Raw genomic sequence first — 21,532 nt, 5'->3', positions numbered from 1 at the left:
ACTACTTACCAAATTGCTAAAAATTCTCCAGAACTTTAAATTATGTTGTTAATTGTATTTAAATGGTCAAATTTGTATTATTCTTTCAAAATGTTGTCTACAGTAATACATATTATTAATTACAGTCGGCGTTGCCACACTTTCCCTGAATTTTTTGTACATAACGGAACTAGTTCGGTTCCCTTGGTGACTCGCGAATTTGTTGTTGGCTTTGGCTAGAGATGGCAGTATTGAATACACAACAATAGCCTGCAGCCACCAAATTGAACTAATTGTGCTTATTGGGCGGTAAAATACGGAAATACCACTTAATAGCCGTTATAAGGAATGTAAATAGGGGTAAGAGTTGTTAAAAGTTAATTTTAACCAGCTAAACACCATCTTAAGACATCGATATTCGCATTGCCGTGCTCGCCGGTATCGATGCATTTTCCCCTGTTCATCTCTAAGCAGCAGCTGCAAAAAAAATCAACTATACTATTTTACATTCGGTGCGTAAAGTTTATGAGAAAAGAGCTGTTCACAGGATACCAGATAGCGTCATGGAGGAACTACGCAAGCATTTATCCAAGGTGAACGTGCCCTGCGCATCCGGGGCGGGCAGTCCTCCGATCTACAAGGACGAGTGCGTCTACTCCTACGACAATCCCGAGACGCCCACCGGCCTGTACGTGTGCCTGCACAGCTTTTTGGGTTTCGGCGAGGCGTACGTGCGGGAGTACGCCGACAAGACCGGCAACCGGGTCTTCCTCCACATCCAGCGGGTGAAGACGCCCAAGGAGGGCGCCGATACGGAGGCTGAATGCGATCCAGTGTCGGAGGCTGGGCCGGAACGGAAGATCACCCGCCTGGCCATCGGCGTCGAGGGTGGCTACAACGAGTCGGACATGGCCAAGAAGTACGAGATCAAGGACACGTACAGCATCGTGGTTGCCCCCCAGCTGGACAAGAAGCTGCCCTATCCGGATCCGGAGCTGCCCATGCGTGTCACCCAGTCGGTGGAGGCGATCTTGGCCGCCGACTCGGCAATTGCCAAGCTGGAGAAGGCCACGCTGATGGGTTAGTTGCAGGATTGTTGTCTCGTGAATCCGAAGTTAACCTAAAATCAATCATTTTACAGGCACCTGGGATGGTGAAGTGCGTCAGGCCTCGAAGTACGCAGAGAACCTGCAGCAGCTGGACAATGGCAAGAAGATTCCGCCATCCGGCTGGCAGTGCGAGAAGTGTGATTTGACCAACAACCTCTGGCTTAATCTGACCGATGGTTCGATCATGTGCGGTCGCAAGTTCTTTGACGGCAGTGGAGGCAACGATCACGCCGTGGAGTACTACAGAGTGACGGGTTTCCCGCTGGCGGTGAAACTGGGCACCATCACCGCTGATGGCAAGTCGGATGTGTTCTCCTACCCGGAGGACGACATGGTACTTGATCCCCACCTAGAGCGCCATCTCTCCCACTTTGGCATCAACATGGCGGCAATGAAGAAGAGCGAGAAGTCGATGGTGGAGCTTGAGTTGGATATTAACCAGCGGATCGGCGAGTGGTCGGCACTTACAGAGAGCGAAAGTGAGCTGCAGCCTCTTGCCGGTCCTGGATACACAGGCATGCGCAATCTGGGCAACTCCTGCTACATCAACAGCGTGATGCAGGTGCTCTTCGTCATCCCAGACTTCCAGCAGCGATTCGTGGGCACCGGAGCGGAACGCTATTTCAGCGAATTCCCCAACGACCCGGCCAACGACTTCAACATTCAAATGGCCAAGCTTGGAACCGGTCTGCAGTCGGGAAAGTACAGCAGCATTGCCGAGAACACTCTGGACACCGATCACAGCACCGGAATCTCGCCGGCCATGTTTAAGAACATTGTGGGCAAGAATCACCCAGATTTCAGCACCAAACAGCAGCAGGATGCCAACGATTTCTATCTCCATTTGCTCACCCTGCTGGACAGGAATTCACGCAACCAAACCAATCCCGCAGATGCTCTAAAGTTTCTGCTGGAGGATCGCGTTGAGTGTCTCGCTAGCCGCAAGGTGAAGTACAAGACACGCGAGGAATACAGTTTCCGTCTGCCTGTTCCGTTGGATAAGGCGACCAATCTGGATGAGGTGCGGGAGTTCCAGGAGCGTGAAAAGGCGGCCCGCGAGACCGGACAACGGCTTCTGGATCGCGACATCGTGAGGCACAAGGTTCCTCTACAGGCCTGCCTGGAAAGCTTCTTCGGCCCGGAGCTGATCGAGCAATTCTATTCCACTGCTATTGATGGCAAGACGAATGCTAGAAAAATCACGCGATTGGCCACCATGCCCGACTGCCTGATGATTCACGTGGGAAAGTTCACGCTGGGCGACGACTGGGTGCCCAAAAAACTGGACGTTTCCGTGGACATGCCCGATGAACTGGATCTGAGCAACTGGCGCTCCGCTGGTGGCTTGCAGCCTGGTGAGGAGGCACTACCTGAGCCCGCCGCCGAGGAGGTGAAGTTTACATTTGACGAGGCGGTCATGTCCGAGCTGCTGACCATGGGCTTTCCGCCGGAAGCCTGCAAGCGTGCCTGCTTCCACACGAAAAACAGCGGACTGGAGGCAGCCTCTAACTGGTTGATGGAGCACATCGCCGACGAGGATATCTCGGAACCATTTGTGGTGCCGAACAACAGCATTGGAGACAGCGCAGCCAACCAGTTCGTGGCCAATCCCGAGAGCCTGGCCATGCTCATGAGCATGGGCTTCGACGAACGACAGGCTGTGGCTGCTCTGAAGGCGACCGATGGCAACGTGGAGCGTGCCACCGACTGGATATTCTCACACGCCGATTCCATTGGTGTTGAGGAAGTTGCCCCCGCTTCGAATTCATCAACTGCAGCGGCTTCCTCGGCGTCCAATAAGACCGACTTCCGCGATGGAGGCGGCAAGTACCGTCTGGTGGCATTCATCTCACACATGGGCACCTCCGCCCAGGTGGGACACTACGTCTGTCACATTCGCAAGAAGGGCGAATGGGTGATCTTCAACGACAGCAAGGTGGCCAAGTCTCAGAACCCACCCAAGGACCTCGGCTATCTGTATCTCTACATGCGCGAGCAGTAGCCAGCCCGATCTCAGTCCAACCCGAATCACCCCAGTCCCACAACCTAATATTATACGCCCTGAAGAATGGAATTTAATAATAAACTACATATACAGTGCTGCGATAGGTTTTTTGGGGCTTCAAAACTTTTCAAAGAGAAACTTATCTTTCGCCGAGCTCTACTATACAATTCAACCAAATGATGAATGATATATCCATTCCTGATGACTAATATTTCGCGTACATATGTATGAACATATGTAGCTAAAAATAATTCTATGAAATGAAATGTGCGTTTTTAACTGGAATTTTATTCAGTTTTCTTAGTGCTCGACTCCTTGGAAATAGGAACAAGATCTCTAATAATGCCGTTCAGCCGATCTGCAAATGCTTGGAAGGAGAACTTCTGCTGCACTCGCTTGTGACCCTGGTCACCCATTTTCACACGCAGCTGCTCGTCTCGGAAAAGCTGGTGCATTGCTCCACCAAAGCTCTTCTCGGTTTTTTCGCACAGAAAGCCCGTTGAAGTGTTCACCACCGTTTCTGTGGGTCCACCGCTGTTCAATGCCACTACTGGCTTGGAGCAGTACATGCCCTCCAGCGGCACGATGCCAAAGTGCTCGTTCTCGGGTGTATACAGCAGACAATGAGCGGCAAACAGCAGGCGACATTTCTCCTCGTCGGTAGGTGAGCGCAGCAACACAACGTGGTCCTGCAGCTTAAGCTCCTCCGTGAGCTGCTCCAGCTCCGCAAAGTGCTCGACATTTTCCATGCATCGGGTATCGTAGCCCCCCGCGATGATCAGGCGACAGCGCTTGAAGTCCGTGGTGGGCAGCATGTCGCCCAGGAGACGCAGGGAATGTAAGGCGAGGGCGTGGTTCTTCTTTCGCTCGTACCGATTGATGTCCAGATAGATGAAGGCGTTGAGTGGTACGCGCGGATGCACAGGCTCGTCTAATAAAGCAGACCGCTGCTCCAGCTTTTTCTGCATCTGGTCAAAGTACTGGGTGTGCAGTGATGGATACAGCACATCCGGAACCGTGCTCAGCCGGCGGAAGGTGTCCTGGAAGACTCGGAGCGTAAACTTGGAGTTGACCAGCACCTTATCTGCTAGACCGATGGTGTGCTCCTCCAGCCAGTTGATGGGCAGGCGGTACAGGCGCTTCAGCAGACCTTCACGGCTGCTGAGAAGCTGATCCGGAAAGTGGCAGTAGAATAGAACTTTCGGACGATGAGGGGCGAAGCGGAGAACCGGAATGCATACAGATATTAGGTCGCACACCACCACATCCACCTGCTCGCGCTCCGGCATAAAAAAGCTGGCGTAGATCGCCGCATAGAGCATGCGCAGATAGGCACAGATGGCGTAGAATCTTCCAAAGAGCCCGCGTGGCAACCAGTCGCCCACAACGTGAACCGGAAAGGTGCCGTCCGCCGTCTCCTTGAAGCAGTGCGTGCTGTCGTGGTGATTCGTTAGGAAGCTGACCTGGTGTCCTCGTTCCTTGAGAGCCAAAGCGGCATCCACCACCAGTCGCTCGGCTCCTCCGATGCCCAAATCCGGGTGGAGGAATAGAACTCGAACCATGGCCTTAACCGAAAATGTGCAGTAAAGTTAGTGAAAAACAATATGCTCGAACTAGGATTATATCCTTCTGCTAACGGGGGTCAGAATATTTGCATTCTTTAGAGGGCTTTGTTTTTATTATTTGAAACGTTTAAATATTTCTTCAGCTGATTCGCGAAAGTGTGACCATGGATGTATGATCTAGAGCGGTTCTAAAGAAATATACCAAATAGATTACATATATTCCTTTTCATTTTAATTTAATTAAAATTAAGCTTTTGCTTGTGTATTGTTGTGTATTGTTGTGTATTGACTTAATTAAGTCTAAAGATATCTATCTAATTTATTCATTTATTATTATACTTATTGTTGACAATATGTTCTGTAACCTATTTTATTACCTATAATATTTATAATATTTAATATTTATTATGTTTTCTCCATGTTGTGTTTTCATTTATATATTGCATAAATAAAACCTTCGAAAATTTTAACTCATATAATAAATATTCGATCCTAATTTAAAAATCAAGAGTCCACTTTTTAGCACACGAAATGCGCGCGCTGCGGCAACCCTAGAACACATGTTGACAGCGCCCGCTTTTGGCGTTTTTTAGCCCCAAATCGACCTTGTTCTCGGCCCGTGTTTGCAACGAACGCATTAAATTTTCGTGAAAATAGCTCCGTTGAGTCAAATCCCTGCCAGAAACTGCCCAGAGATCCCGGTGATCCAGCTCCAGCCACATGAGGTCGTCGATGGCAGTTAGCCCATAGGCATGCGAGCCGCCTAAACCGCCGCCGCAGTTGTTGTTGTTCTTCTTGTTGCCCAGGCGTCCCTTTAATGGTAAACTAATAATTGTGATTAAAGCGCGCATAGAACGAGCAAATCGAGTGTGTGCCGTGCCTGTGCGCCTCAATTAAGTGTCGCCGTGTAGTAAAGTGGACAGTGTAGTAAACAGCAGCAAAACACGGGCGATGCAGCCAAATTGTTAGGCAGCACAGCGAAAAACACTGAACAAAAAAAAGAGCGAGCAGCTCTCCGGCGTTCCCATTGCCAAAACAAATACAAGCACACACCGCACACCCCCAAGCCACTACCCAGCTAACGGTAAAGCTAAAGCCACGTAGCCGCAACGTTGCCAGCGCCGCCAAGATGCCCAAAATCCATGTGAAGAAGCCGCTGGCGGGATTGGTCATACGGAATCGGGCCCACAAGAGCAAGAGTGTCTTCACGGTGAGTACATATGCATATACTTACGGATTTCGGATCGGACTAGCACCGTTCCGATATCACTATAAGTGGCCTTATCTGCGGAGCCAAGGTGATTCAGCAAACGGCGTGTGCTTGACGCTCCAGCCGCGATTTGGGCATTACTTTTAGACGTAATCGAGGTCTATCAAACGATTCGAGCACTGAAATGTTTACTCAGTTGGCACGGGGGTATTCACAGTACTTACTATAGTATTCCGAACTGGACATGTTGGGCTATATGTTTATAAATACGCTCTGATATGCAATATGCACTTTCTATAATCAGAAATAAATGCCATCTAGATAGCAAAGTAAAAGGCACTACATTTTACAGAACTATGGTGTTTTATTATCGCATAAAGCCAAAGCCCTATTTGTGTTTAATAAGATGCTTTGAAGTGAAATATACACAGTGATTACATTTAGTAATATAATTGTATAGTTTGGATGGTAATATCAAGTCCAAAACTTCTCAGTTTTTTAAACATTGTGTGAAGTTCAAAAAGTTAGATTACGTTATATTTATTAAAATTAAAATTATAAAATCTATATAAGCTCACAAAGTTTATCCACATGCAAAATACTTTACCAAGTCTCTCTATTTTCTTATCAACAATTCTGCCATATTGAACACGTTTCATGTTTGCTTTGTGTATGATCGTTTTAAGCTAATTATTTGATAAAAAAAAGCCACGCGAAATTTTAAGTCTGAATAACTAGAAATAAGCTCAAAACTACTATATGTATTGCAAGTACAATACTTTTTAAACCATTTGATAAAAACACGCTCAATTTACAGCATACGTTTTAAAAACTAGTCAGATTTCTCTCAGTGAGCCTCACAGCGTGAAAATGTGGCACTTTCCTATCGCTCATGATGAAGCAAACCCATAAAGCTGATATCCACTGTAGGGGGTGGTAAATGTGGCAGACATCAGGCGATTTCACCCATTTACGATAGTAGCGATAATATCACAAGGTTTTCCCCCAAAAATCGGGCGATTGTTTTAAAGCTCTGCACTGGATTCGGATATGAAGTGCAGTAAAGGCATAAAACGTGATTGATAAGTGGGTAACTCCCACGGTGACTCCTCATTTGCCAGTGCTCCACTCCACTCCTCTCCTCTCCAACTACAGCTCCAGCTTAAGCTCAAGTTCCACATCCACTTCTAGTTTTATAAGTGTGTCACTGGCAATGGCGTAATCAATTCAACATCGGTGACCCCATCCATCCCGCAGCCAGATGAACCACTTGTGGTGGTCGGCTTTCGATTTCGTGGAGAAGCTGCTCCGTGGGTTCTGGCCTTTCGCTTTCTGCTCTTTGAGTGCTTTTCGGGTTTCTGGTTTTATTTTTACTTGGGGCCATTGAACTGCCTTTTGTTTACCTATGCTATACCTATGTGTGTAGTTCTTGGCTTTCCAGCACTAATGATCGCTCATTTGTCTGGGAAATCACTGCGCGTGTGAATATTACATTAATCACCATTACTTTCCACCCTCGAAAAACAGCCTGTGTAATTGCGGTAGTTTCAGCAATGACATTATGAGCAACTCAGGTAAGGAGGAGGAACTTCCATTCCCATTTCCAACCCATGTCCAATTTGACTCGGTCGCTGGGGAAATGGATTCACCTGGAGTTTGGTAGCCAGCCTGCCGCCAAGCTCCCATTTCTATGCAACAGTTTTCGATTTGCTGGCCAGCTGAAAAGCTCATGACGCCTGCGCCGCGCTCTAGTTTTCCTGCCCGTTTCCCCCATTGGATTTTCACTTGTTTTCCCTTTTCTAATGGCTAGGAAACTTAATTAGGGCTCGCGCCACGAGAATTTGGTTTTCGGAGTTGCCGAGCGACCTTGGCTAGCCACTAATTATCCTGCACGGGACAGCCATTAGACTTCATGCCACCCAGGAGATTTCAGACGACACCATTTTTCATTAAAATTCATTTCAATTAGGTAGCCCTTTAAATGCGGAAAATTGTTGAGAAAGTCATGAGTACTTTATGCACATTAATAACAAGATTATTTTCTTCGAAACCTTAGGTTATAGGACAAATTTCAATGCTTTTACAAATTTGTGTTCAATTTACTTTCCACTGTAAGTAATTGCGCTCAGTGTACAGTGTACTACCGTTCCCAAGCAATTAGATAATTTCCCCAGAACAAGTCATTGTTTCTTGTGGTTCTCTGAACTTTTTGGCAAAATTCCCTTGTAAATTTATTCACCGAGAGAAGCTTTTCGCCGTGAGTCAAATAGAAAAGCAGAAAAGCTGTTTCATTCATAAAACACTGCGATAGGGCGCAGAAGCGAACAGGTGCCAGAGATATGTAAAAGTAAAACCACAGAATGAAGTCGCAGGAGAGCGTGGAAAATGCCCCGTTGAGCGAAAGCTCTTGCTCGGAAAATGCGAAGCCGGGAAAATGTGGCATGCAACAACAGCAACACGGCAAACAAACAAACATTGGCCAAAAAGTCCGATGGTAATTGTTGTGGGAAATTCTCGAGCCCGCGAGAAAGCAGGTTTGTGGAGCAAATCGACGACGAAAGTGAAAGAATCGAAAGTAATTGGGCCGGGAAAATGTGGGTGATATTCCCAAGGGAGAAATTGTATTTTAAATAAAATATATGTACTAGGCTAAAGAAGAACAAAGTACCCTCATCGTATTTTTATGGAACATTAAACATAAATAATTTATTCAAGTCTGTAAACCTCACTCATGTGCATTCCTTAGAATAAATCATGAGTTCGCAGTGAGAGGCATTTTCAGAAAATACCAAAAAGCTTTTCGCGGCCAAAGCTTCAATGAAAAACGCGAGGAAAAGTGCAAGCGAAAGCGAAAGAAAATGCTCTGCCAGACGCTTTTCCAGCTGAGTACGGCGCAGCGTGTGGAAAAGCGCACATCGAAGTAGCGCACATTCTGTCGCGCTGTGTACCAAACGGAAAATTCGCCAAAACAATTTCCACGCGTTTTCTTTTCGTGACTGCTTTTGTTGCTAATTATATCGGATCGGTACCATGTGCAATTAAATAGAGCCTTGTATGAACAGCAAAGAAAATTGAAATAGCTCGTTTCCCGACGAAAATTCCGTGAAAAATGTGTGTTTTTGTGCAAATTTAATGTTTGAAAGTGGGAAATGGACGAATGGAAGATTGAACTTGAAATGCTTCTCAATACGCTGACCCACTCAATTCGCTTTTCAGCTTTCCACCCACGGAAAAGTGGGAAAATCGTCCCGTTACGCAAAACTGTAACTGTACCCCCACCGCCACTCTTGTTGTTATTCTCGGCTCAATTATGTTTTTGTTCATGAGATCAGACTATATGTATCTCTGGTGTTTTTCTTCGCATCTTCGTTTTGGCGCAGGAAAAACCAAATGTGGCGGAGAATTTTCCCCTTGAAAAGCGAATTTCCTCAGCCTCTCGTGTTACTGATTTCCTTTGTTCTGTGGCCGCCTGACGCACACAAAAACAAAAATGGAAACGAAAACGAAAATGAAAATGAGAATGAAAATGAATAGAAACGAAACGCAACGAAAAGGAAAAGCCTCCGCTTTCCTTGAAGAAGGTCACCTAAACTGGGCGTCCTTTCGCCCATTTTGCGATCCTTATAATTTCCTTGACCAGTATGCTGTTGTTAAATGTTCCGAGAACTTCGCATAATTCCGTTTGCATTAAGCGCTCGTAAAATGATTTTTTATGGCCGATGAGCTTCTGGCTCTAGAGGTTCCCGTTTAATGTGGGCCCATTAAATGTGCGATAATCTCCTCCGCGGTGCATGCAACAATCTGATTTGCATTCTATATGGGTTTAGTCGTGTTTTATAGGGTACAGATTACTTCATATGCAGTAATTCTGGCGAGAAATCATCTCTCCACGTTTATTTCGCTAACCAAATGTGCTCGACAAACGTCCAGAGTTCAATAAACCTTCTCCGCAAAATTTCCATGACACTTTTTATGTGCTTTTCTTTTCTATTTTTCTGCTGGGAAAGCGAAAAGAAAAAAACTCTGCCACGCATAAATTTCCATTCTCATCCTCAGCCCGCGTTATAGGTTGGGATTGAGTCCTGAAGCCAGGACAAACATTTGTACAGTCAGGGGCTCGCTCGAATGCCAATCAATTATGGCGAAACTTCGCTTCGCCACATGATTGGCTGCTCGAGTCCCAGAAAACGCCGTTGGATAACGCGTTGGCATCCATAAATTATATCCCCAATTCCGAGGCTTTGTTCGCCTTCCATCTCCCCTTGTGCCGGAGCTGGGGGCTCCTATTGTCTCATAGACATGCCGCAATGGGTAGAGTGTCAAGTGCAGCACTTTATTTCATACCCCAGTGACTAAAGGGTGACTTGTCGCAACTGGATGTGAGAACTTGTTTCCATTTTAAACATATTTAAGAACTTTCAGTTGATCCATTTGCCTAAAACCTTTGGCACAGTCAAACAGTTGAGTTAACAAGATACATCGATAATTATATGCAAATATCTGACAACTATTTAGCCAATTCAATTACATAATGCAACTGTTCGTAAAGACCAAAATTTAATAAGATGTGCATATGTTCTGCTGGTTCTTAAGTTGCCATATAATCTAATCCAGTTGCTAATGCAGTACCAAGGAAATTATCTAAGCCTAGTACTGCCATTCGTTTGGGGCTGTGGCATTTGGCCACGTGCCAATCCTCGGAGCACTCGCTTCCGTTGTCTCCTTATGCAAATTAACTGCACGACTTCCGCTGATGCAGCTGAGCTGTCGTGTTGCAGCTTTCATTCTGTCCTTTTGCGGTTGTTGCATTTGTTTTTATTTTTGGTTGTGTCAACACTTTTTGGGCAACAGTTCGGGAATCATAAATTTATTAAAACAGCTTGTGTTCCGTGTCTGCCAGCCAGGCAGCCAATAGTCCACGGTGCTTGGTGCGGCATGCAAGGTCAGCCGGGTGCTCGCCATCGAATTTAGATTCGGATCGGGTTAGCATTCGGCTGGTGTGATGGGTGGTTGGGTCTATGGGTAGATGGTTGGTGATTGGGTGGTGCCGGGGTTCGGTTCGCTTGGATTGGTCTGGGTGCATCATCGCCGCTAATCAATAAGAGACGCCATTCATTCGGTTCGCTTTGGGCTTTTTTTATCCATTTCGTGTGGCTGATGAAATCCCAGGTCAGTACATTTGGATGATTGCGGCTGGGATTGCAGCGCTTTGGATGTTTTTGCTGCCAGCACTGCAATTTCCATTATCTAGCTGCCGGAATCTGTGTGAACCCACAAAATCAATAAATCATGTGCTCTGCTGTGGTGTCCTGTGTCCTTTTTGATTATTCCTATGCCCTCAAATCGGTCAATATTTGAATTTAGAACTCCGGGGGATTAAAACTATTGCAAACATTTGAATTTTATGCAAACTGAGGGATCATAAAGATGAGGAAGTTTTGCTTAAAGATAGCTGTCAAATTAATTTGAAAATTCCATTTCATTTTCCGATGTATAGCTATAAGCCAATCGATAGAATTGATTATTTGCGGGCGGCAGTGGGCTGTTCAAAGTGTCAACCCAGAAAGCCAGTGAGCTACAAATCATCTTGCCATCCGGCGGCTCCTTCTGCTCCTCCTGCTCATCCCGCTGATCCTCATGGGGCGGAAACCCATTTAGACGCTGCACCCGTCGCAGCTTGACACTTTCTGGCCACGTTGTTGACAAACTATTTTTAATATTGAAAGGCAGCGGGCAGCGTTGTGTGTGTGTGTGTGTGCATGTGTTGGCTGGCTAATGTGAGCAGGCACATTACGTATCCGCAGCGTTGCACGCGCGCTGCAGGCTCTGAATTGAATTTCAACGGCATCTGCTGCCTCTGCTGCCTCTGCTGCAACTGCTGCTTTGGCACAGGCTCGTCTCTTTCAGCATTTTTCGTCCTTTTCATTTGGTCGCCGCTCGTGCACTCACATGACCTTGGTGCCACGGAATGCTCTCCATTAGCCACCAGTCGTCAGCCAGTCCGCCGTTCATGTGGGCTGACATTTGGCATCAGCTAAGGAGAAAGATGAAAGCGCTTCGCTGGTCGATAGAAGTGCTCATGTGCGCGTTTTCAGTTTCACTTGGCAGGAATGACAGGAATTTAAGCTCCTCTATATGAAAAGAAAGTCTATATGAGAAGAAAGTCTATATGAGTAGGACATTTATATGAGAGGGAAATTTATATGAATAGAAAATCTATATACTACATAGGTAGGAAATCTATATGAGTACAATATATATATGCATATGCATTAAAAGCATAAATATTCGTAGACATCTTTTCCAGTTCCAAGGTTGTTTAATTGCTTTTGCAATGTGTTTATATTTCATCTTAATCTACAAACGTGTATCATAATTTCCATTAAAATGCCTTTTTCATGAATACTTCCGTTAAGAAAATGAGTTATTTTCGTTACCCCAGCAGGAAAAGTTACATTTTCGAATCCTCGCCCACAGTTTTGAGACAAAAAGGACGGATAGAAGAAGGAAATTTAATGGAATGGAATTCCGCTTATTGTTTGCTTTTAATGCCCAGCTTTTGGGCTGCTTGATTACCCCTGCCAAAAGTGTCGCTGATTGATTTGTGTGTGCCGTCAGGCCTGCCGGAGTATTTTTAATTAAAATTGCCAAAGTCCTTTGCTTAAGGATTCAAGCACCTGCCAACTCAGCCACCCACGCGCGATAATCTCTGACTTGGGCATGTGGCAAGCAGGAGGAATCGCGGGGAGCAGCGCAGCCGGGGAGCAGGATATTCCACTTTGGGGCAACTTCAGTGCTGCCAGTGCTCGGTGTCCTTGGTGCCGCGGGCTTTGGCCTACTTTTCAATAAGCCACAACAATGGAGTTGCCAGCTATTGGCCATTGTCTGGTGGTCTTGGTATTATTGCGAAATCCAAATCGAAATCAAGTGCGCCACGAGCGCAAAATATCTTGGAGAAAGGGGTTGTAGCTTCGCCAAAATGCCATCTACAAAATTTGCATAAAATGGAAAAAAAAGCGAAATATGAAAGCATTTCTTTGCATATTATTGTATTCATACACTTTGAAACGAAGTTGAAACAAATTAAGTAAAGTTAAAGCTTCTTACAAGCTAAGATTTCTAAACTAGGAGTTTTATAACTGCTAATTTAATGTGGGAGTTCACAGCCATTATAGATGCATAGCAATATATTGTAAAGAATATTTTTTTCAGTGCGGTTAAATGCATTTTAATGGAGTACAGATTGTATCACGAATTTCACCCGAGTGGCCCCCAACTTGACCTTGCCAGCCCTTTGACCATTTACATTTTTTGCGTGTCCTGCGGGGGCAACCCATCAGATGGATTGCCCATGACCGGCAAGATTAATTAGCAAACCAAACCAGAAATTCGCAACGAGGGCACCTTTAGCAGTCGCCATCGCCAGTCGTTAGCTCACATCCCGTTTTAGCCGGCTTTTCAATTTGGCAGTGCCCAGCCCAGCGACAAACTAGTCACTAGTCTCTTTTTTGTGACATTAATGTAAGGAAAACATGGAAATGTATTTTCCAGCATGTCTCTTGCCAAATCGTTACGCCATCGTGTTGACTTGTTGTCTGTCCGCTTTTTCCCTTTGTTTTTTGCTGTGCCTGCAAAACGGATGCCTTTCCCCATTTCCCTCGTTCGTCCTGTATTTTTTTTTTGTTTTTTTACTTACCTAGCCGCTCCTGTCAAGGTCGCTCCTAATGCCTTTTGATGCGACATATGCAGGCCGCCCATGTGAACGAGCTTCAGCCACCCCGTCGGTGGATGAGATCCTCCGGTTCATTCTTCCGATGATTGACTTGGCAGCTGGCGTTTCCCTCTCGGACAACAGGCTGTCCAAGTCCAATCCCTTGTCCTGTCGCGGAAATTGAATTTCTGTAGCGGCTTCTGTTCTCCGGCCTGCACTTGACCCGATTGCCGTTTCTCACGGACTCGGGTCACCATCATCGCTTGGAGCTCGCTTTAAATAGATTTCATCTAACTAATTCCACGCACAGCGGAGGAGATTTATGTGCGTCAAGTTCGCAAACCTAATCAAATGTTATTCCGCTGAACATTTTACATATTTACATACCATAATATTTTCTGTAAATAAAGTTTAGTTAGTGTAATATATGTATTTAAACTATTTTTCAGTATTGGTTGATAATATCTCTTTCAACAACGGACCAAATTAGTTCTATGCGTTAACCTTGAGTTGGTCAGTCCTATTTTGTATGATACTCTTTCAATATCACATCATATGCACATGCTTAATGGCATGTAATCCCAAAAACTACCTCATCAGATCTTTTCGGCTCCGTCATCCTGATACTTTGTTGAGTCAACACAAGTAGCCAGCATAATTCCAGAGATCTATGTACATAGATAGGCAATCACACTCATGTGGTCGGGTAGCAAAAACATTTCCATTGTACTGGAGAGCACTGCTCAGTTGCTTTTAACGCGAAACTTTCATCATCGTTGTCAAGCTCATCTATGTGATATGTGCGACAATTGCTTTTGGGCATTTTATTGTGGCTCCCCGTAGCACCGTGTACGAGTGGACTCGACTACGTGAGGGGTATCTCTGCCAGTTTGGATAATAGAATTGTCGATTTAATAGAATTCGAAACTTTTCAAGTCACAATGGCTATAAAATGCGTGTGATTCAAACTAATGTTTGACTTGATCATACCCCTGAGTATAAACAACATTTAAAGCAAATCTGTAGTTTCATAAATATATGTATATATAATAATCTTTTTTTGGTGACTAAATATGTGACTATATATAGAAAAGAGGAAACCCATCTTAAGCCAGTGACTAACTTAATGCTTACTAATACTATAAATATTGTGTAAATCATTTTTTAACATAATATTTCGTGGACTTGCATTTAAAAGCGAAAATTGATGGAAATTACAGTGGATATCCCACATTCGTTACTTCGAGCTCAATTTCTTTTCTGTATCGAGTGCCTCTGCCTGTGGCTCTTTTCTAAATAAGCTCCACAGCAGGTGGACATGTGTTTCTCTCTGGGATTGCGGCGCTCTGCCGAGCTTCCGCTCGCTGGAAAACTGGAGCACTGGCGAATCGAATCGGTGGCCTGGAGAACCGAGTGCCCAAGCGATTCAATTTAGTGAGTCGCGCACTTTGGAACGCAGCAGACGTCGCTGGTTTTTTGGGGGGAAACGATCTCGATAACGACAGCGTCAGAGTTGGAGATGTTTTTGATTCACATGTTTGTCAAAATTCTAGGTGACTTTTTTTCGTCTGTCGATTTAATTAAAATTTCAGAGATCGATATACGCGCGCGTGGTGTGAATCGCTGTGAGCGGACGTGAGTTTCAGGGATCCAGAAGTCGGCGGGTATGTGAATGTTTATTCCACGATCTGCGGACCGGACACTTCCCAGAAAAACACACACACTCATCTCTATCCCTCTGACATGGCCGGAAAATTGCTGTGAATTGCCAGGCAGCACCGACTTGATTTTCCATTTATTTCACTTTGATGTGCTTCGATTTAAATTGCTTCGTTTGCTCGTTTACTCGTTCGCTAATGTTGATCGATCTACTTTCGAGCCTATCCAAGCTTGCGACTGCGATTTACACCAGGGTGCTAAAATCGCCACTAAGCAATGGCATTAAGTGGCTTTTAGCGCGATCTTTATCTTTTTCTGGGCCAAGTAAATGTGGATAACACACCTAAATTCCGAAAAAACAGCATACTTTGCGGCTTCTTTAAGGATTAACATCATTTTCCAAAGATAAATCACAAATCATTCGAGTTCAGGCAGAGTTTGGATCGGTTTTTCATTAAATATCAATAAACAAGATTGTTCAGTAAGGTGATGTCTTCAGCATGTTGTTTCGCTTAAGAACTTAATATTCTTAGTGAACTCGAACTGGGAACAGCTGAAAGCAAAACGCGCGTTTCGCATGAATTCAAATGAGTAAGCGGCATTCGGTTGGCCAACTTTAATTGCAGCTAGAGAAGTGCCTCACAACTGAAAGAGCGGTAGCGAAAACAGCGTGTTTAAGCCAAACAAATGATAAGATAGATCTTCGCTTCGATTGCTGCAGAAACGAGGAGATAAGCGGAGTGGAGCAGAGCGAAGAGCATTGGACATCCGGATAGCATCCCAAAATCATAGGCGAAATCATCACCACTCACAGCGCCCATGTTCGTGGACCCGTGGCAATGGAAATTAGTGTGATAACCGAACCCACAGAAGCACTAGAAACCAATAGGGAGGCACGCAGCTAAAACGGATCACGAGACCATGCGCAGCGGGCGGAGCTATGGCCAGCGGCAGAGCGACACGCTGGAGAGCAGCTTCGAGCTGGAGGATTCCGAGGCGGAACAGGTCAATTCACCGATGGCAATCAAGGGTGAGCCGTCGGCACCCGGCGATCGAGAACGGGAGCGGGAGCGGCAGGAGTCGGGTGAACAGACGGACAGTCTGAGCACCCGCAGCAGCAGTTCCACGCCGACAACGGCGGACGTGGCCGATGTGGAGACCATCAGCTCCCTGCCGCTCTCTCCTCCCGCCTTCGGCGATCGTGGCAATCAGCTGGTCAAGCGGCACTCTCCGCTGAAGGACAAGCAGCAGCAGGCGGACAGCAGCTCCAGCTCCAGCTGCAGTCAGCAGCCCGATGCGGACGATGTGCCCACGGTAAGTGGGTGCGATCTGCGGCAGAGCCCGCCCTCTAATGCCGCCTCCTCATCCTCGTCCTCCTCCTCAACTTCCACATCCCCGCAGACATCGCGGTATGCAGCTGCAGCGGCACATCCCAGCGCGGCATTTGCGGAGACGGCGATCACCGCGTCCTCGGGATCGGGACGGGTGTGCGGCGGAAGCGGAGGAGCCGCCCACAGGCGCACCCACTCGGCCGCTTCCTACATCTCGATGAGATCGCAGGGCGGCAACTCGGAGGCGACTCCGGAGCGCCCAAAGCGGAACCGCTTCTTCGAGTGGATACGCGTTGTATGCAACATCTGCTGCTGCAAGGTATTTCATAGAAAACAGAGACTTTTTACTTAAGTTAACCTCTTACTGATTCCACTAACTCCACACACTGATGGTACTTACTATGCATAGGTAATGAATTTAGCTTTATAGGTTAAATTGAGCTTGATTATTATGAATTATCTCATATTTAAACACGTAGAGGGCTTTACATAATTACTCAGAATCGAATTGGGTTTCTTTCACAATAGCAGATAAGATGTAGCATATGTAAGATAAACTGTCAGTTTATGCGATAAAGGTTTATTTATCTAACAGATAACGCTTATCTCAGACCTCGCCACATGTAATTGGAACATGGAAAATTATTGTTTTCATGGAGAATATTATTATTAAAGAAAAAACTACCTCCTAGAAAGTGTTATTTCTAGGTACTGTCAGATAAATCATGTCTATAAGTATACGTTAGAACGAATAAGTTAGATATAAACGAACATAAAAGTCGTGAACACTAGAAAATAGGAAAAATCGGATTGCTCCGGTTATCAACTTGGGTTTCGAGTCAATTGAATGTAGTAAATACTAAGGCTCATTAGATGTCGTTCTCGTCAATTCAAGTTTCCAGGTAATTAGCGTTAGTAATTAATAATTCAATAGGTCTTATTAAGAGTCACCTTTTAACCCACCGAAGGTCTTAAGTCTATTATATTTAATTATATTTAATTCTTCATTCGATCACTTTTGATCAACTGAAATTTGGATTTCGTCTCCTATTTATTGATGCGCGACAAAACAAATCAGTTGCCGGCATGCCGAGTCCATTGCCAGCCGCCTCGGATGACATTGGTGCAGTTAACGAGCTCAAACAGTTTCGCATTTAGTACAATTTATATTTAGCTGACGCGAGACTCAAATGTTTACAAATAAAGGCGGCCACCAATTGGCCGGTGGCCTCAAAGGGTTAACGCGGCATTCTCGTCGCCTTATCAACTGGCTGCGTTCATAACGATGACGCACTCACTCGCTTGGGTGCGCCGCCAGTGCATCCTGCCATTATGCCAATTGGCAGTGGGCACGTCCCTTTAATTTGCCGATAGATATCTGCATTGTTACTAATGAGCCATCTAATTTATTTCACAGAGTTCCGGAATCGGGGAGCCGAGTGTTCATCATGCGCTGGTTGTGATATTTCTAGAGTTCTTCGCCTGGGGCCTGCTGACGATGCCCATAATATCGGTGAGTTAACGATTCTATATATATAAATGTATAAATTTGTACCAGATTCTAATCTCTCCTGCTTCCGCAACAGACTCTCAACCAGACGTTCCCGGATCACACATTCCTAATGAACGGCCTGGTCATGGGCATCAAGGGCATCCTGTCGTTCCTGTCGGCGCCGCTGATCGGCGCCCTTTCGGACATCTGGGGCCGAAAGTTTTTCCTATTAGTCACAGTATTCTTCACCTGCCTGCCCATACCGCTGATGTCCATCAACACGTGGTGGTTCTTTGCCATGATCTCAATTAGCGGCGCCTTCGCAGTCACCTTCTCGGTGGTGTTTGCCTACGTGGCGGACGTCACTACGCCGGAGGAGCGTTCAAAGGCCTACGGCCTGGCCTCGGCCACATTCGCCGCCAGCCTGGTCATCTCGCCGGCTCTGGGCAATGCCCTGATGGAGATGTACGGCGACACGCTGGTCGTGGCCCTCTCCACGGCCATTGCGCTGCTCGATGTATTCTTCATACTGGTGGCCGTGCCGGAGAGTTTGTCAGAGAAGATGCGCCCTGCCTCTTGGGGGGCGCCTATCAGCTGGGAGCAGGCGGATCCTTTTCTGGTAAGCTCACGCTTTAACCTCTGGGTAGTGATATTGGTTTTGTAACACTTTGCTCGTTTTAGGCCCTGCGCAAAGTGGGCACCGATAAGACCGTACTGATGCTGTGCCTCACCGTGCTGTTGTCCTATCTGCCCGAGGCAGGGGAGTACTCCTGCATGTTTGTCTATCTGAAGCTAAAGATGGGCTTCAACTATGTGGAGGTATCGGTCTTCATAGCCATTGTTGGCATTCTCAGCATCACGGTGCAAGTCACACTCGGCTCCTTCATGAAGTGAGTTTGAATTTCTTCAGCTGCATTTACTTAGTGGCTAATTACATGCTTCTTTCTCAGAGTGTTTGGAGCCAAGCGCACGATCATAATGGGCCTAGCCCTGGAAATCGTGCAGCTGCTGTGGTACGGCTTTGGCAGTCAAAAGTGGTGAGTAATAACTCATACTACTTCAAGGTAGATCATCTAAATTATATCCTTCTTCCTTTTTTTAGGATGATGTGGTCGGCTGGCGTTGTGGCTGCCCTGGGCTCCATCACGTATCCCGCCATCAGTGCTTTTGTGTCCCTTTATGCGGCTCCCGAGAGTCAGGGTAAGTGAAAGGACTTTAACTGCTACATTTGAAAAGATCTTTACTGATTGAAATGTCCGTACATTAGGTGCTGTTCAGGGCATGATCACGGGCATGAGGGGACTGTGCAATGGCCTGGGCCCGGCGGTCTTCGGCGTCGTCTTCTACCTGTTTAACGTGGATCTGAACGACGACCACGACTCGCACGCGAAGAGCAGCGGCAGCAGGGCGACGAACGTGGAGAAGATCTCACAGCATGTGCCAGGTCCGCCCTTCGTGTTTGGCGCCTTGTGCGTCTTCTGTGCCATAATAGTGTCAGCGTTCATTCCGGAGGGACAGACTTCCAACTTGGAAAAGAAACGTAAGGGTCTAGAGCCGTCGTTGTTGAAGAGTTCGCCCACCCACCTAACCATTTTCCCATCCATCGTCCCAGAGCAAGATGCGCCATTTGCAACCTAGTCATGAATAAAATTCCCCGTGCTGTAAAACCCGGTGATGACTTTCCATTCCGATCTTTCGCAGGTGCCTCGCTAGACGTGCAGTACGAGATTGAGACGGGCCACAAAGCGCCCAGCTCCCTGGCGCCGCTCATTCGCTCCGACTCGCTGGCGCAGCTGTAGTGCGCTCCATCGCCGGCGTCCTATCCACACAACTTGAATGCAGCTGGTGGCTATAGATACGTATAAGCAGTGTTAAGGAGTTAAGGATTTTGTAACTGTAACAAATGCTGTAACTAGTTTGGCTTTAGTTTTCGAGTCTATTAGGTGCATATATATCGCAGATCAGGCCGAGATAATGTTATTGTTTTGATGGTTAGATCTTCGTTTTACCATAGTTTCCACAAAGCACCTTGCCACACCACAAACCACCTCAGCCCAATTGTATTTCTTAACTAATTTATTATCGCCTAAGTAACGTAGTCACATATATTCGATTCGATTGGCCCGCGTGCTTGCCCGCTTTTCCGGCTTCTGGCTTCCGTTTCCTTTTCGCCTTGCTTTTGCGACTGTTGGTTCTCTTTGGGTTGGGATTACATCACAGCAGACAGGTGTTAGAGCTAATAATGTTTTGCAACAACAACAAAATAACTGCCAAATAATAAAAAAAAACCCAGTAAGTGTAATCCGATATCTTCAAATGAAATGAAACCGCGTAAATTCAGCACAGCACAATACTGCATCCCGCATATCGATCGCATTTCTAATTTAGTTCACCCCAAAGCCGTTTAGTTACAACACTTAGGAAGAGGAAAATCCAAATAAACTGAATACCAAGCTTTACTTTGAAAATCGTAGTGATTTAAAGTCTAAACTCTAAAGAAATAAATTTGCAAATTATAATGAATGGGGTCACAAACTAGGCGACTTTAACCGAAAAACCACAAGGTATATAAGAGAGAAATATGTATATGCATATATATGTATATATAAATAGAGAGATATATGTATGGGTACTGACACAAATCGAAATGTTTTTAATTTTGCCGAATGCGAAGTTAGCGCCTCCGATCATGTGCAACGCTGTAGTTTTTATTTTGATAATAACGCAACTAAATGCAGAGCCTTCAACAAAGTCAATGCTTGAACGTATAGGGAGCACACGTGCATGTGTATGTATAGTATAGTACCATAGATATCAAAGTTATATTTTTCGATGTTGCTACAATCGTGTAAAACTCCCCCACTTGCTCCCCCTACTTATCCTCCCACAAATGAAAACATGCCGACATAGGACGTACGTACATACACATCCGCCCGTGTGAGCAGTGAGCAGTAAACAGGTGGTCAATGGAGTAGCGCCCCTTTGGAAAATTCGGGGGGCTACGAGAGACAGAACATATACGAGAAAACTGAACCCAAATTTTGATTGTAAATTATTTAACGTCTAACATAGTGTTTTAAACGAAACCAAAATAAACAAAATTGTTTAATGAAACGCTAGTACAATGAACTCGAGACTCCTTTATCTGCAAACAAGAAGAGGCTAAGTATTGAAACTAATTTGTGGGAAAATAAAAATCCAGGACGATCAACGTTGGCTTTTTGTCTTAAGGGGAAATTAAAAGGAAGTGCTGAATACTAATTCCAATCATCGTGCCATTACTCGTTTTGTATTGTGTTGTATAAAAGAATAGAGCTTCGTATAAATTCAAATTTAAAATAATTTTCGGTTATGATTTGCGTCTCCGGTTAACGGTTTCTTTAGATATTTTTCCAGGGCGGCGGCAGTTTTTTCCGGTATGCATTCAGTATTTAATATCGGTATATTTTAGCGCATTTTTCTAAGCCACGA

The 21,532-nt window shown here is 45.6% G+C and overlaps 3 protein-coding genes across 6 annotated transcripts; 2 read left to right on the top strand and 1 right to left on the bottom strand.

Moving 5' to 3' along the window:
- Nucleotides 1–160: 160 nt before the first annotated feature.
- LOC122618623 (ubiquitin carboxyl-terminal hydrolase 5) lies at nucleotides 161–3,188 on the top strand. Of its 2 annotated transcripts, none has more exons than XM_043795196.1 (3): nucleotides 161–339; nucleotides 454–1,059; nucleotides 1,121–3,188. In XM_043795196.1, the coding sequence occupies exons 2-3, from the start codon at nucleotides 543–545 to the stop codon at nucleotides 3,088–3,090; spliced, it is 2,487 nt and encodes an 828-aa protein (XP_043651131.1). In that variant the 5' UTR covers nucleotides 161–339; nucleotides 454–542; the 3' UTR covers nucleotides 3,091–3,188. The 2 variants fall into 2 exon arrangements, with proteins under 2 accessions (XP_043651131.1, XP_043651132.1); XM_043795197.1 differs by having other exon boundaries at nucleotides 388–1,059.
- A 173-nt stretch (nucleotides 3,189–3,361) lies between these two features.
- On the bottom strand, nucleotides 3,362–4,829 carry LOC122618624 (alpha-1,3/1,6-mannosyltransferase ALG2). Its single transcript, XM_043795198.1, has one exon. The coding sequence runs from the start codon at nucleotides 4,653–4,655 to the stop codon at nucleotides 3,381–3,383; it is 1,275 nt and encodes a 424-aa protein (XP_043651133.1). The 5' UTR covers nucleotides 4,656–4,829; the 3' UTR covers nucleotides 3,362–3,380.
- Nucleotides 4,830–5,388: 559 nt separating this feature from the next.
- On the top strand, nucleotides 5,389–21,190 carry LOC122615581 (hippocampus abundant transcript 1 protein). 3 transcript variants are annotated; one of them, XM_043790580.1, is made up of 10 exons: nucleotides 14,920–15,243; nucleotides 15,865–16,552; nucleotides 16,640–16,888; nucleotides 17,987–18,082; nucleotides 18,156–18,680; nucleotides 18,743–18,951; nucleotides 19,012–19,098; nucleotides 19,164–19,261; nucleotides 19,329–19,601; nucleotides 19,763–21,190. In XM_043790580.1, the coding sequence occupies exons 2-10, from the start codon at nucleotides 16,160–16,162 to the stop codon at nucleotides 19,858–19,860; spliced, it is 2,028 nt and encodes a 675-aa protein (XP_043646515.1). In that variant the 5' UTR covers nucleotides 14,920–15,243; nucleotides 15,865–16,159; the 3' UTR covers nucleotides 19,861–21,190. The 3 variants fall into 3 exon arrangements, with proteins under 3 accessions (XP_043646517.1, XP_043646514.1, XP_043646515.1); XM_043790579.1 differs by having other exon boundaries at nucleotides 14,917–15,243; nucleotides 15,865–16,888; XM_043790582.1 differs by lacking the exons at nucleotides 14,920–15,243; nucleotides 15,865–16,552; nucleotides 16,640–16,888 and adding an exon at nucleotides 5,389–5,868.
- The last annotated feature ends 342 nt before the right edge of the window (nucleotides 21,191–21,532 follow it).

The sequence above is a fragment of the Drosophila teissieri genome, chromosome 3L (genome assembly GCF_016746235.2).
Source record: "Drosophila teissieri strain GT53w chromosome 3L, Prin_Dtei_1.1, whole genome shotgun sequence".
In the NCBI taxonomy this organism is placed as follows: Eukaryota; Metazoa; Arthropoda; class Insecta; order Diptera; family Drosophilidae; genus Drosophila; species Drosophila teissieri.
The sequence above is the reverse complement of the archived record's forward strand: the minus strand, read 5'-3'. Positions and strand labels throughout refer to the sequence as shown.

Coding starts and splice junctions, on each gene's coding strand:
- LOC122618623 (XM_043795196.1), top strand. CDS start 543: ATGGAGGAACTACGCAAGCATTTATCCAAGGTGAACGTGCCCTGCGCA. Junction 1,060..1,120: donor GGAGAAGGCCACGCTGATGG/GTTAGTTGCAGG, acceptor ATCATTTTACAG/GCACCTGGGATGGTGAAGTG.
- LOC122618624 (XM_043795198.1), bottom strand. CDS start 4,655: ATGGTTCGAGTTCTATTCCTCCACCCGGATTTGGGCATCGGAGGAGCC.
- LOC122615581 (XM_043790579.1), top strand. CDS start 16,160: ATGCGCAGCGGGCGGAGCTATGGCCAGCGGCAGAGCGACACGCTGGAG. Junction 18,681..18,742: donor AGCAGGCGGATCCTTTTCTG/GTAAGCTCACGC, acceptor TGCTCGTTTTAG/GCCCTGCGCAAAGTGGGCAC. Junction 19,262..19,328: donor TGCGGCTCCCGAGAGTCAGG/GTAAGTGAAAGG, acceptor TCCGTACATTAG/GTGCTGTTCAGGGCATGATC.